Raw genomic sequence first — 15,220 nt, 5'->3', positions numbered from 1 at the left:
GTAGCCTCTCATGAAAGAAACCTTGCCAGCACTTTGAACATCTCTGTGAAAACAACTGTGCAGTCATGTCAAAAAAGCAAACAAAAAATGTTAGGATGTGTAAAGAACAAGGCAGAACTCAACAGCAAAGCTAGTATAGTACCATTAGACAAGTCACTGGTATGCCTTCACTTGAAACAGTGTTCTCAGTTCAGGTCTCCCTCTTCTAAAAGATGCAGCAGAAAAAGAGGGACTTCAGAGATAGTGGAGAAACAATGAGAAGCACAGGGAGAATTCCATGTGGGAAGGGATGGAGAAAGTTTGTACTGTTTAGTTTAAAGAGAGAATAAATAAAATACAACCTGGGTAGTGGTATACAAATAATGACTGCACTGAAAAGGAAGAACTAGGAGACAGGTAACATGCAGGACTCACTGTCACAAGATGTCATTTGGGACAAGAACTTAATAGAATTCAAAACAGGATGGGCATAAGCTGGCTGATGAGACCATCTATGATTACTGCCAAGTGAAAAATAGAGATTGTAGACAAGATAACCCTCAATACTTTTAGAAGATGAAACAGGCACCAGCTAAGAGGGGAGTCGAGCAGGAATTTCCTCTTTGGGTAGATTTTTCCATAACAGTCTACTCTGGCAAGTCTTATACAGTACCTGCCTCTGAAGCCTCTACCATTAGCTACTGGCACAGATGGGATACAGGGTAAGATGCAGGCCTCTGGCATTTGATCCATTTCTGTAACATTGTCCCTATGCTCCTGCTCAGTTTTAAGGGGTTTTTTTTTTTATTTTTCATACTAAAAATCAACCAATTCCTCACACTCATCTTCCCATTGTTATAAAAACAAAACAAACAAAAACAAGTTCATTGGAGAAGCCAATTGCCCAAAAGGATGCCTGCAGGCTGTTTGGCATGAGAAAGTCTGTTCTGGGAACTTGTATTCCAACTGTTCTTCCTCCACATTTCCCTTCAGAAAGTGGGTGCTATGGAAAACTACTCTCTGGCAGAGCTAACCAGTGAAAACCTGCAATTACAGTGGATTTGGATAAATTATAAACATGATGCAGATAGACTCCGAGATCAGGTATTTTGGCAAGCCCCAAAGCAATCATCTTCTCCAGCTGTTACCAAGAGAGAGAGAGATTCACCACTGCTTCTCTTCCCAGTCCTCAACTCCCTGCTGACTGACTTCTTCCTATTCCAGTTGCTCCATTTGTATGCAGATTGGAACTTTATTCCCCCCAGATCATTTGGTTCCATCTTACTGGGCATGTCTACATGTGAAGTCAATGAGCCTGAATTTTCTTCACCGAAAATTCAGGCTCATTAAAGTGCTCTGGGGCACACATCTACCAGTACACCTCTCTCAGGAGCAAATTGCACCTGACAGGAGCAGCCCAGGTCAGGACTGCTCCTGCTCTGCTCTGCCTGCAGCAGCCAAGGGGAGCTCCAGGCTCACCTGAGTGCCAGCCCTGGGGCTGGTAGGGGGCACAGGAGCCAATCCCAATCCCCACATGTGCAGGAGGGGTCCCCACATGGCTGGCAGACAGTGTCCCTGCCAAGTAGGGATGGCTCTCTCAGCCACGTAGAGATAGTCCCAAACTGGCTGTTGGGACAGCACTCCCAACCACATGGGGATCAGGTTGGGACCTTATCTCCACTTGGCTGGGATGCAGCAGTCCCGGCTTCCAGGACAGCTCTTCTGGCCACATGGGGATGAGGTCGGGACCTGTTCTTCTCCATGTGGCTCGGATACAGCAGTCCCAGCTGCCAGGACAACTTTCGGGACAGTCCTGATCCCTATGTGGCAGGGAGACAGCTGCCCCAGAAGCCAACACAGCTCCCCGCTCTGCATCAGGGCTTATCCAGGCACCAGTGGGCCCCCTGAATGGAACCACTGCACAGTAGCTAATGTGGCATTAAACTAGTACCTGTATTTCCTGGTACTAGCAAATGATGCATTAGGCTAATTTACTGCACAGTAAATCCCACGCATGTGTAGATGGTTACACTTTACTGCACATTTGATTAGTCTCATGTGCAATAAAGTGTCTTGTGTAGATGCACCCACTGAGTCTTAGTTGGGTTCCCTATATCTGTTTCCTTTGCCATGGCTATCACAGCAGCAGATACTTGAACTGGGAGAACATACAGGGAGTAGCATCACAACATCAGCAGCCCAAGTTCTGGAGAAGGCAGGCTTCCTGGTGCTGGGTCTCTATGGGATGCATCTCACCACTGTGGCTGGTCTCAGTACTGGTCTCTAGCTGTGGCCCCTCACCACATTATAGCCTGCACCGTCTGTTGGGGCCTCATACCAGTCCAGTGACATTCCTAGTTTTGGATTCTCTTGAAGGGACAGGTCAGTCAGGTCACCACACTGCAGCCCTATCTTCACTAACTAGTCCATTTACATGATTTGTAACTGCTGCTGGTACCAGTATATTGCAAGTGAATGCAGTTAAAATTGATAGAGCAGTGTGCATGTAAAAGACAGGAAAAAAATCCTGCCCACAGTGCCCATCCTGGAAAACAACCCAGGATGAGTACAAGCACATCAGATCCTGAATAAGCCCATGCAGGAGATTCCAGTGAGTCATATAGTACTGTGTGTCTCAAGAGGAAGCTCTCTGCAAACCTCAGCTGCCCCTCCAGGCAGCACAGACTGTTTCTACTCCAGTAGGAACAGTGCTGGGCCCTGGTTCCTATTCCACCCGTATTTGCTCCAAGGCAGGTAGCCAAGGACCTGGTTTCAGGCCTATAACCAACAGAACTTCCCAACTGTGTGATGCTTCCTGGGGTACATTGCACAATAAAAACAGAGAGAATTGCCAAAGTGCATATGTTCTTACAGGGATGACGTAAGCAGGTAGGACTGAATTGCCATGGCTACTCCAGGTGCTGTAAGATGATTTCTGCTTTTTTCCTGTGCTTTATTCTGAAGCTACCGCCTCACCCTTCCTCCACCCTACCTTCCACTTCATGTAGGGGCTATTTCCCCATCCATAATCCAAGTACTGAGCAACCTGCATTGATAGCAAAAGGGCCCTGAATAAATGTCCAAGCATGAAGGAGGGCATCCATGGCTTGGGATCCAGGGCTGTCTAGTAAACTGCTTCCCAAAGGAAGCCAGGAGCTAGATGACAGCTAAAAGCTACAAAAGGTATAGACTCAGACTCTTAATAAGTGGGGAGCTAGGTATTTGGTGAGGAACTGGAAAGATCTGAATTGAGATAAGTCTCCCTATCTGAACCCTTCAGGAGTGTGCAAAGGGCTAGTAGGACAATTCAAAAGCAAGGAGGGGACAGAGGACCCAACAAACTGAGTGCTGAGTCTTAGGAATGGACTGTATTGTAATGTAAACTGTGTTTAGGAAGCAGTTCCTGGTGCTGTTAAACCATGAAGTAAAGTTGCCCCAGTGGACTCACCCAATCCCCTCCCAACACATGCACACATTGGTGACAGCCCTCCCTGCCTGCTGCAGCCAATGCTGCTGCCATGGTTGCATCATTGTTTTGCTTTGCATTTGATTTAACATTTTTGTTTCTATAGGTGTTTGCTCATCACTCCCATGATACATGATGTGGGTTTTACCAACACCCCCCCCCCCCACACACACACACACACACACCTACAGCTAGGGCTGGTGCCTAAGGCAGCACTAAGCATTGGAAGTCTCTTGAGCTCTCTCAGCTCACAGTTCAGTTCTGTCATCTCATTCTCCCCTCACTGGCTGAGTGTATTTCTCTAATGCTGCCTTCTTCCTCAGTTGTTTCCCTGTAGTGATTCTGTGAGGGTGGTACAGGTGCATGAGTGGCTGTGGGAGGGAGGGAGACAGGAAAAGCACCCAGTCACAAAGTGTGACTGCAGCAGAGGTTGAAGGGCAGCTGTCTTTGGTTGAGTGTTGTGGGTATGGGAGTCTTGTGGTCAAGGGTACTCAGTAGGTTGAACGAGGTAGGGCTATAGGGTCCACACAGATCCCTTGACTTATTCTTTCTGGTGAGCCCCTGGCAGGTACAGGTATCAGTTATACCTTGTTGGTGCAAGTCTCAGGACGGCCTGTGGAGTTCCATTGCAGGGCACTGGCTTTCATGTGGCATATGGGAAAAAGTAATTCCCACCCCAACCCTGCAGTCTAGCAGTAGCTTCGCACATTGCTTGCTGAGGCCTGTCATAACATAGCCGTAACATATTTCCAACACATACCAGCAAGCCATTTCTCTGTCTAAAAACAAGGCAGGTTTATTTAATACCCTGAATAGTTTTCCAGAACACAGCAGAACATCTGGATGTAGACTCAACATCAGATGCCCTCAGATGAGCTTGTGACACTTGCATCCACCTAAGATGTGTATACAAACTACCCCAGGTGTACACACACAAAGTATGTGGCCTATAAATGTCTGCTGGTTTCCTGTGCATGTACATTTGTATGTGTGTGAAAGATTATGGTGTGCACATCAGGTAGACATAAAAGCATGCCTGCTGTTACATAGTTACAGTCCATGGCCAATGTTTTGCAGGATGTCAGAATAAAGGATCATAATGACTCCAAAATCTTTGGTTCTTTGAAATTGCAAGTACCCATAGGAGTTGTTCTCAGTCTTGTTTGATTCAAAACAGTCCTCATTTGACTCGAGGCACTTCTCCATACCTTTTCTAAATTAAATAGCACCCCATTTCGAAGACAAATGTATTTATTACAGTGTTTACCTCCTTGCAAAGGGGCTGGGCAGTGGGTTAGGGCAGCAGCCAAGCAGGGAGGAGCCTGAAACTGCACTTGTCTTCTCATGCCTGCTTATCTCCTCACTGGCACTCTACAAAAGATCTCATGGGGTGCTAAGAATGGAGTTTCTCATGTTATTACTCAGTTCCTGAAACTGTGCCCAGTCTGATCCTCAGTTTTGTGCTGCAAGGCCAGTTCATTGCTGCTTTTCTGGATTTGCTTCCTAGCCCTTATGCTTAATTGCACTAAGGCCCCCAGTACATTTAGACACATGAGAATGGAACCTCTTCATGCTTAGGAGGCACTGAAGGAATTAAGTAACAAGGCCTGATCTCCCCAAATGAAGCAGGCTCCACCTGTAGTCCGACAACAGGCCTTTCACCTTGCAATGGCAGCTGCAGATTATATTGTGTTAAATCCCACTGCTCTGACTCCTAGTAATACTACAGAATGGAATTAAATGTAAGCAGATGGATCTCTAACCACTATAATCAGATTGAAAGAGCCAGTGAGCTGAAAGAGTTACAGCTTCCTCAGACTCCCTGGACTGCGTGAAGGTTGACTTCAAGTGTCTGTACTGGTATTTCCACCAAACAGAGCAGGCTCTTAGTGACACTTGAGAGGTAGTTCAAAACTAAACATTACTCATGTTGGATGATGCATGTCACATGACCCTTTGGAACTTCTTAATGGAAATGGTCATGCTCAAAGACATGAAGAATTAATCCTCATCTGTTATTAGCTGCTTAATAACTGAGAGCCTCTCAGTGGAGAAGGACACATTCCCTCATGCTGGAGAAATGGTTCTATAAGATACAAGCATTCAGCTTTACAGGGAGATTAACCCTCCAAAAATGAACACAGCAAACTGACCAGAAACCATCTGGATACTTAGGTATTTTGTTACAATTTTATCCAATACACAGAGGACAGCTGGCAGCAAAAAAGACACGGAACCTGACCATTTTAAACATACCCACAAGTGACTGCTACAGTTAGTAGTAAGTGGAAACAGAATTGCCTTTGAGTTTAAAGAGTCTCTGGAGGTAGATACATGTGCAACCTACATTTCTATATTGCCATTCTCTGTCCCTTCTGGACCACAGAGAGGTTGAATCAGCTCCCACCTCTGAGCTAGCAGAGCTGGGTTATCTCAGCTGAAACAGAACAGGCTTTTCTACCTTCAAATCCAAGGACTACAAGCTTACAAAAAAATCACAAGAGAACGAAATGGCCTCAAATGAATGAATCTGTCTAGATCTCTGTTGCTTTCTCTCTCCCTCTCTCTCTGGAGCCATAGGGGCACCTCTCGAGGTTTCAAGTTATTTGGAGCTGAGTAAAAGACCATCTGGAAATTGTGATGAAGTTCTCACTTCTCATGTCTCTCAGCCAGGGATATAAAAGGCAGAACTAACCTAAATGGTACCACCTTAAAATCCTTCCTATTTGTTAACAGTATTCACCAGGCAATAGATCCTTCACCTTCTAGAAATGCATTAATTGCAACAGTAGACAGCATTGAAAGCTTTGCCAATGATCTCTCTCTCTCTCTCTTTAATCTTTTCTGATTGCAGTCTGGAAAATTTTTTGGTGAAGTGGATGGTTCAGTAATGACAAAACTGCTAAACATGGGAATGTTTAGTCAGTAAGTAGTGACTTTCCTTTATATCCTTCTTTCAGGAAGTGGGAGAAGTGTGGATTAAATGTTTTACCCCCATGAAAATAATGCACCTGGCAAGCAGAGCAGAGAGGCAAAGCATGAGATGGACTAAGTTTATTTCCCTAGCATCTGTCTCCCTGCAAAAGTTCCTTCATTGACTTTCTTGCTCATTAGTAGTATCCACACACTACTTGCTTCCCATGCTAATTGGCACCAGCTATTGCAAGACATCATGGCATACATCAAATCCCAAACTGCACCACTTCTGTACTACCTCCTGCTCAGGCCCTTATATCTGAAGGTACTACATGGAAAGCTTCTTTGCTGCGAGGTGCAAGCCTTTCAGAATTTTCATTATACCGGGAGAGCCCGTATCAGATTGGTCAGCTGCACTGCCCCTCTGGAGGCAATGCATTTGGGTTGAAAGTGGCCCTCCTGCAATTATCTTGGGTTTTGCACCCACTAATACTGCAATGCACTCCACAAAAAGTATTACATATTTCAGTGAAATAAAACCAACATCTAGGGGTACTTAGGTAAATAAAAAAATGATAACCCTCATGTTCCAGGTAATACACTTAGCACCATCTGAAGTTAGGGAGAATCTTCCTTCTGTGGGACAGTATTGCAGTTAACTGCCTTGATTTGAAGAACACAGCATGGGTCAGAGAAAGGAACTAGGCAGACTGTCTGTCTAACTGGTGTGGCAGTTGTTGTATGTAAAAATATAGTCCAGGTAGGGCAAAGATTAGCTCATGCTTGAGCAAAGAATTCACAGGTGGTTGCATTTCTTATATTTGACCACGTGCTTGTTTCATTTTGATTTTATAGGGTGCAGCTGTATGATTATCAAGCAATGTGTAAAGTCCACTACCAACATCACAGCGGTGCCCGGCCTCTTCTGAGTGTATGTATTTCTCTGCAGTCAGCCCATTGCATTAGCATTCACTGGTAGTCTGGTCCAGTGTTTCATTAATGCCATACAGCACATGCCTATTAAGATATAAGAATGTGTTTTCTTTCAGATGTTGGGAAGTTCAAGTCTGATATCAGTTGGTAGAAGTCCACTGCAAAGCCAACTAGATAATCCTATTCTAATTAATTAATTCAAAACAGGGACCTGCTTATTGTCAGGATAATTCTGATGCCTTAAAAACTTAGTGCACTGAAGAAATTTTTTAGCATACTGTTTTTAGCACTAGTCAATTTTTTTTCCATCAGAAAGCTTTAAAAGAAGTTGGCTATATTATATAAATAGATATATTTTGGCTTTAAAAGTCTGTAATTTTTAGCCAGATAGACAAACACTTTTGGTTTTATTGAAAATGTTTATGTGACTGGACAAATTTTGTATGGTTTTAGTTACTGAAAACATACACATTTTTAAAACATTTTAGGTTCCGATTGCAACAATTGGAACAAAAATGGCTTGGGGGATGGCGGCGGGAGATGTTTTGTTTTCACCCAACAAAAGCCATAAATGTGTTGCAGAGATGCATCAAATACAAAACATTCACCAGTGGAATTTTTCATGGGAAAATAATGCTATTTCCCAACCAAGACTACACTTCCCTGCTTGCTCATTTACTTTGGGTTTACCACCTACACAAATGTTGAATAGGACATGGTTTATGATGCAGAAGGGAGATAGAGCCACCTGGCTACAGAACTACATGCAATGAATTCTCATTACTACACTGCTAGACGTTTCTTAGGTTAGTCTGTAGGAGAAAGGAAAGAAAGTTGCATGGAGATGTAGTGCCATTTTAAAGAAAGATATATTTTAAGATGCTGCATCACCAATAGCAGCTAATACTAACGGCAGTGGGAGGCTGCTAATACTGCAGCTTGTACCAAAAAAATGGAATATAAACACATTTGAAGAAGGCAGTCCCATTTAGCTTTATGTCCCTCCTGTTCTGAGCTCTCAAGATTATCCAGACTGGAAAGGAATCACTGAGCAATTACATCTTCAAAGTCCTTGGTACATTTGTGATAAGCTTCCTGACCCTTTCTGGAAGGAGGCAAGGCGCTGTGACGAGTAGCAGAGATTTGTCTGGGTTTTGATGCATTTTGAAAATTTCCTATCGACTGACATAGCTTGTCTTCCAGAGCATTGGATAGTGGAAGAAACTGGACTTTGGGGCAAGGGGATTTTTGTTACCAGATATTAATGTTCTCTTTTGCTTTCCTTTTTCTCCAGCCCATTTATGCCTTTCTGGCTACACTGAAGTGGCTGATAAGTGATTTCCTCATGTGAGTACGAAAGGCTTGGGAGGACTGGGTCAACAGGGCTGAGAGCTAAGAAATATACCTGTACAGGTTCCCTTAGCAGGACCTAGTTCCAGACATTTCTTTGACATTCATCACTGTGTGACCTGAACACAGCACCAGAGAGAACCGTGGTTGCAGAGTAGTTACATGATTTGCCCAAGGTTACTCAGTGCCAGAAATAGCACCTGCATTATCACTTTTCTTGGAACCTTTACCCACAAAACAGCCCTCCCTTTCTGCAATTAGAAAATGACCACATGAGAACAGGTATTCAGTTCAAAAGAGGTGAAGAATTAATCTGGTCATGTAAACATGCTAGTGGAGTGTAAAGGGCAGTGGGGTACTTAGACGCACTGAATTCAACCTTCCCTCAAATTGTGGGGGAGTTCAGATGCATATCTAGGTCTGTCTGTTTCAGCCCAGACCATTTTTTTCATTGGGCCCCAACTAAAGTACTGAATCCAGACACCCTTGAACCCTAGAAAAGATTCAGCCTCCACGAGTTGAGCTCATCTTTAGTAGAGTGTAGTTCACAGTCTGCATCTGTCACTGTGCATGCATGGTGCCCGCTTGTCGCAGCGATCAATCCTTGCGCCCCAGATGGTTTTCAAAGGTGACAGAGTCACTTCTCAGCTCTCAAGGCCACAGAGCTAAAGCTCACACTGGGCAAGCAACTGTGTATGGCATGCTTGTGGAATAAAGCACAACTAGTCATTCCTCAGTGGATAGTTCAGCCCAAAACCAGAGGCAGTAAAGGGCCCCTCAGAAGGGTTTGAATGTCTCAGGTTTTGGCTGGTGCCAGAAAATTCATATTGCTCATTTCAGAACTGGTGCTTCTTAGCCCCACGACCAGGCCGGTGAGAGATCTCTCTCTAACATGCAAATCCGCCTGGAGTACTGTAAAATGTCCTCTCTCCTTGCTCTTTTTGACAGATTCCTTTTGGAGTTTAACATGAGTAGCTTCTGGCACACAGACAACTTGGCAGATGGTGAGTATGCAGGAATACAGCTGCCCCATAGCGCATAAATGTTACAGCTACTGCCAGTGGAAAGGAATTATACAGAGTTTTGCCCAATGCCAGGACAACTCCCTTTCCCACTCCCTTCTGTAGGCTGGGATTGGAATTTAATCCATAGGACCCAGTATTACCATATTTAATGCCCTCCTGAGGTTTCGAATTGGGTCCTAGTAAGCTTTCTACACAGTGGGAAACAGACTATCAGCTGTAGGCCTCTGCCCCCTGTGGAAGTGTTTGACAAAGCATAGTCAGGATGAAACCAAAAGGTCTCCTCAGAATTTAATGAAGATCATTTGAAACTACTCTAAAAACACCGTTATCTCCCTCGTACACATTTCTGAACCATCGTATTGAACTCTGCAGCCAACATATGACTCAATTAGATTTACAGCAAAGTTAAAAAACCCTACATAAGCCTTCTCATTTCCTATTCGGTTATCTACAGGTACCTGTGCATCAATACAATAAAACACAATGTTGCACAACTCCTGAGTACAATGCCTCAGGATAGGAGATAGTTATTACAATACAACCTCATTCATAGAGCTCTTCCTAAGTCCTCAAGTTCCTAAGTCACGGCGAGCTAAATACCGCTTCTATTGGAGACAATGGCAAAATCCCTTTCAACTTTGGGAGTGGCCTTCAGTAGTTTTGGATTTTCCTGGTGTTTTGAAGCAACCTTGTTGTAAGAAGGCAGAATAGGATAGCACCTCAGAAACTTAAGTGGTTCAGAGAAGCGTAAGTTTTCATAGGCAACAACCTACTTCATCAGATACTACCTCTCTCTTTCTAAGCAATGACATTTCCCTCTGTTCAGACAGTCAAAACAAGAACCAGAAACCATTTAAATACCACTTATAACTTTCATCATAGGGAATAAACTGTGGCATCATGTAGCAATGAGACTTGTACATGTCCTCTGCACAGGAGTGAGCTTTGTCCAGAACAGTATGAAGATAAATGTGATGGCCTATGTGAAGAGCAGCCTCTTTCTTTCAGGAATGCAAAGGTTCATAGAAATTAGAGGGGGGAAGGGGGAGGGCTATTAGATTAACAAATCCCTATTCAATTAAAAAATCCATTAACAAGCGTGCAGAAGAAAACATTCTTAGTAGTGACTATATTGGAGGGGGGGACGGCATGGGAGCAGCTTGTGTTCCTGTATAGGGCTGTGGGTCATTTTAAATGGATGTATTGTTTTAACCATTGCTGTCTTGAAGGAGGATCATTCCAATTCCTCCACTATTCATTTTCATGTTCCTTCTCTGCTCATGTTCTTTAATCGTCCCCTCCCTCCATCCATGACCTCCCTCTGTGACTTCACACCTTCACTGTGCTGCCATCTGGTGAACCTGTCATGTGAATCCATCTTCATTATGTGACGTGCCATGCGACTTGTACAGCCAAAGCTGTCTTCCATCACTGTAAGTAAAATCATCATTATCAGTGAGTCAAGTGTCATGGCAATGCAAGGGAAGCTCCACAAAGAACGTAGCCAGAAAGTTTAAGCCAGGGAAAGAGCAGCAGTCTTCTGGTTTTATCTCTGGCCAATCCTAAATTGCATGTGAGAGAAAGGAAGTGTGTCCAGTAGGGAGTGGCATGGCATGCATGTACACCAGCACAATAGATTAGTTCCAAAGGGCATTTTATATCTTGATCATTACAGCAAAGATGAGCTTATGGATTTTTTCCAGGGATGGTCCATCATCTAGGCAAGACAGGTAGGCATGAATTGACAGCATGTCAGTTGCTCTGCAGTCACTGCCTGCGTGCCCACTCATGTCAGTGAGGGGCAACCCATTGTGGATTTACTACAGAGAATGATGTGGATATGAGCAGTTATTACAGAGAAGCTCGTCTCCCTCAAAGGGCAGAGGGCAGCCTAGCAGTGTAGAATTAACTTACTTTTTTATGTCAAGCATGTAGTTTGCTGTCAGCTCCTCTGACTAACCTTCTTAGAGAATTTCATACAGAAGTAAGGCTGGAAGGGACCTCAAGAAATCGTCTTGTCCAACCAGGGATTGAACCTGTGACCTTGGTGTTATTAGTACCATACTCCAACCAAACTGAGATAAACAGCCACTTCACTGAGCTAAACTGTTGATTAATTTCTGAGCGCCAGACTCTCAGAGCTTCTGGCAAACAACATAGCGACCATCAGAACATTCTCCGAAAATCCAGATTTATTGTAGGTGATGGTATTGCTATGAACATCCAAATACTTCTGCAACTACAAGGCAAAGGGATAAGTGAAAGACTTAATACTGTTTTCTTAAGTCTTCTATACACACTGCGGTTGGTAAATTTATTGGCACAAGCTAATCCAACATAAAGCAGTTTTAAACTAGATCAGGAATGCCCATACAGGGGTTTGCACTGCCATAACTCAATTTAAAAACACAGCTTTAGGTAACAGCTGTAGCTCCTGTGTGCAGATTAGGCCTGAGAGCAACAGAATTGATATTGTCTGGGTGCACCAGGTTGTCCTGAGCTGGTCAAATGTGATTTAGATTTTCTCTTTCCAAGCCAAGCAAGGTCTGATCTTCAGCGAGTATTAGCACCATTCCACTGACTCTCTTAGGGTTTCCAGGCCTAAGGGCCCAAGTCTTTTCTCCTTTACAGTGACACAGAAGTGTTGCAAGTTCACCACCTTTAGTGAAGTTGCATCAGTAAATGTGGCATAATGGAGAATCCGGTCCTGAATTTGGAGGAAATGAACTCGACTAATCTCTTTATCAAGGACCATTTGTACTTCCAGCTCTAGTGATCAGCAGAATTCATGCAATCACTTGTACTGTACCTTTCTCAGATTGGCTTTAATCTTATTAATGTTGTTGTTGTGTACAAGGAACTGCACAGTCTGTCTTGAAAAGCTTTGCTACTGTTCAAGTGCAATTCTGCACAGAGAAGGGAGTCTAAAAGTAATGCTGTGCGACTCCAAGCATTTATCAGAGCTAAACTGTCACTTTGCCACTAGTCCTGAGCCAGGGGCAATAAGCAGCATGCTTTCCCACATGCAGACCTGCAGCAAGGCCCTAGACCTAGAGTAGCTTGTGTCCCACTGGTACAGCTCAAGAGCCTGCCGAATCAGAGCCCACTCTCTACTCACTCCTGGGAATGGACCCTCTCACACTGCTTTCCCCACTGCCAGCACAGGGAGGTAAGGGGGCAACATCCAGTTAACCCTCCCTCATGCCTGCTATATCATGGTGTGGCACAGGTAGTAATCTGGCCCCTCAAGCTTTGAGGCCAATCATTTTTCCAGACTCAATCTGGGATCTACCTGATCATTATGCAGCTATGCTCTTTGTGCCTCCTATATGATCATCACTGGCAATAGCTAGTCAGCATCAGAATGTAGCCATCCATTTTGGAGCTGCTCTGAAAAGGAAACCCTTGTGGTGCAAGTCCCTTGCTACTGTCCATTCTGGCACTATGGCTTCCTTCACTAGAAGGGTCTAATCCTCCTCTGAAAGTGAGGATTTGCCTCAATAACAGAGCACCATGTATTCAACAACATCACAACTGTTCAACTCTGTGTCAAAGACCTTATACAGCAGGTAACAAAGATTCTTGCTAATGGAGAAAGGCCTGTGCTCCTGAAGCAGGAGGATTTAGGTTGCCAGTTCATTTACAGAATGATGTTGTGCATGGTCGTGGGTCCCATCACAGGAGCAAATCAGGCAGCCCAGAGCTGGCTACAGATTCACTCTAATATCCTGATGCAACAAGTATCATGGGATCATTTAGAGAAAACTGAGGCTGACCATGCAGTGAGGCAGGGACCTGAAATCAAGCCATATGCACACCTCTTTCCGGAGGAATGAGCTAGAGAACTTCACTGACAGCTTAGCTTCACGCTTGCAAGGATTAAAGAAGTCTGCCCCATGTGTGACATGTACAGTACTGGGACAGTCCCAAGGTAAGCTGAGAGCAATCTGCTGAGGACTCCAAGGCTGCAGCTGTAGCCAGCCTGGGAAAGTAGATCACCCATTGCATTCTACACTGGCTTACACTGAAGGCACTAGGTTGGGATTCAGATCTTGGTTCAGTTCCTGGCTTAGTTATAGTTACAGATATCTTAGGAGCCATTAGGAAAGTCACTGAATCCCTCTGTCTCTTCTCCATGTGTAAAATGGAGATAGTAATCCTTACTATCTCACATAGTCTTGCTCATCTCTTTGGACTTGTAAATTTCTTATGGTTGGGGCCATCTTTCCCATCCCTGCCCTAAGCCCTATGTGCTCGTACAGGGCCCAGCACAATGGATTGGAACAGTACAAATAAGACTAATAATAATTTCTGCTCTCCAGGTATCTTCAAGACCAAGTTGATGACTTTACTGATTAAAATCTGTTCACTGCATAGAGCCAGCATACTCTAGTCCAGGGTATCAGCTTATTACCATTTAAAGTCGGAAAAGAATTCCCCCTAGTAAGTGTAACCATTACACTTCATGCAATTTTTTTAACCCTCATCTGAAGCACATTCTGCATCAGCCCCTCCATGAGAATTTATTTAGGCAGAGCACTAGTCTGTTCCAGGACAGCAGTCTGGGCCTTCTTAAACCCAAGGATTCGTTAGAAAATTGTTTCCTGTATTCACTGCTACAAAAGCCCCGGCTGCTGCTGCCATACTAGGGACAGAGCCTCACACGTCAACCGAGGATGGTTGTTTTAAATCTTGCCTCGTCTCTGAGAGCAGCAATAGCTCATCTAGCAGACGTATCCGCAGAAGACAGCCCCACTATAGGCTGCAAGGCTTTTGGCCTAGGGGAGCAAGAGACTTTGTCCAACCTTGAAAGACACTTTTGTCTCTCTTGGTGGAGCTGACAAGGAAGACAAGCAGTTCCAACTCTATTTACATCACCTTGGATTCAGGCCAGGTGTTTCTCAAACAATGACTGATGACTGTCCTGCTCCCCGCTTCCTTGATGTATAATTTTCTCTAGGCAATAGTCCACACACTACCTGCATCTCTCCCTCATCCCAGAAAGATTTTTGCCCTGTCCTTCACTAGTATTCAATGCTGATTGTTTTGTTTTTGCTCAGGTCACAAAGGTATTGTTGAAATTCAGTAGGATTCAGAAAAGCAACCATCATTGATATAGATAATGAAAACCTGTGCAGTTACATTAAGTAGAAAAGATGTGAACCCTCTTGCTTCTACCAACCACCAACAAACTGGAGATAGGAAAAATGACCCAGGGCACTTTATTCCATACTTGGCCACTTTGCAAAAATGTTTGCACTGTCCTCTGAAGCATCTGGTGCTGGCTTTAGTCAGGCAAGATAATGTACTATATGGTCATTTTACAGCTTTGTGTTCCAGGTCAGAATTTTGCAGCTAGCCCCAATCTAGAGCATGGTCTGAACCAAAATCTCAGATCAAAACATGCCTGTGAGACCAGAATCTGACTCTAAATCTGAATTTTACAGCTTGGCACTATTACTCAAGTGACTTCCCATTAATTTTATTGGCTCCTAGTAATAGACTGGACTATAGCCTTTGAATTCACCTGGGTTGGTCTAGAAGCATTAGT

General features: G+C 44.1%; 1 protein-coding gene across 2 annotated transcripts in view; it reads left to right on the top strand.

Annotated features, from left to right (window-relative positions):
* Nucleotides 1-15,220, top strand: part of CACNA2D4 (calcium voltage-gated channel auxiliary subunit alpha2delta 4) — a 179,740-nt gene that overhangs the window by 156,372 nt on the left and 8,148 nt on the right. The window contains exons 30-34 of one of the 2 annotated variants that reach the window (XM_059726514.1): nt 6,300-6,370; nt 7,217-7,292; nt 8,589-8,641; nt 9,593-9,648; nt 11,082-11,102. In XM_059726514.1, coding sequence (XP_059582497.1) covers nt 6,300-6,370; nt 7,217-7,292; nt 8,589-8,641; nt 9,593-9,648; nt 11,082-11,102 — 277 coding nt within the window. Of the gene's footprint in view, nt 1-6,299; nt 6,371-7,216; nt 7,293-8,588; nt 8,642-9,592; nt 9,649-11,081; nt 11,103-15,220 lie in introns of those variants that run through there. The other variant, XR_009461800.1, reaches the window with a different exon arrangement.

This window comes from Alligator mississippiensis, chromosome 4, assembly GCF_030867095.1.
Source record: "Alligator mississippiensis isolate rAllMis1 chromosome 4, rAllMis1, whole genome shotgun sequence".
Classification (NCBI taxonomy): Eukaryota; Metazoa; Chordata; order Crocodylia; family Alligatoridae; genus Alligator; species Alligator mississippiensis.
Note: the sequence above shows the minus strand (reverse complement) of the source record. Positions and strands in the feature narration are given on the sequence as shown.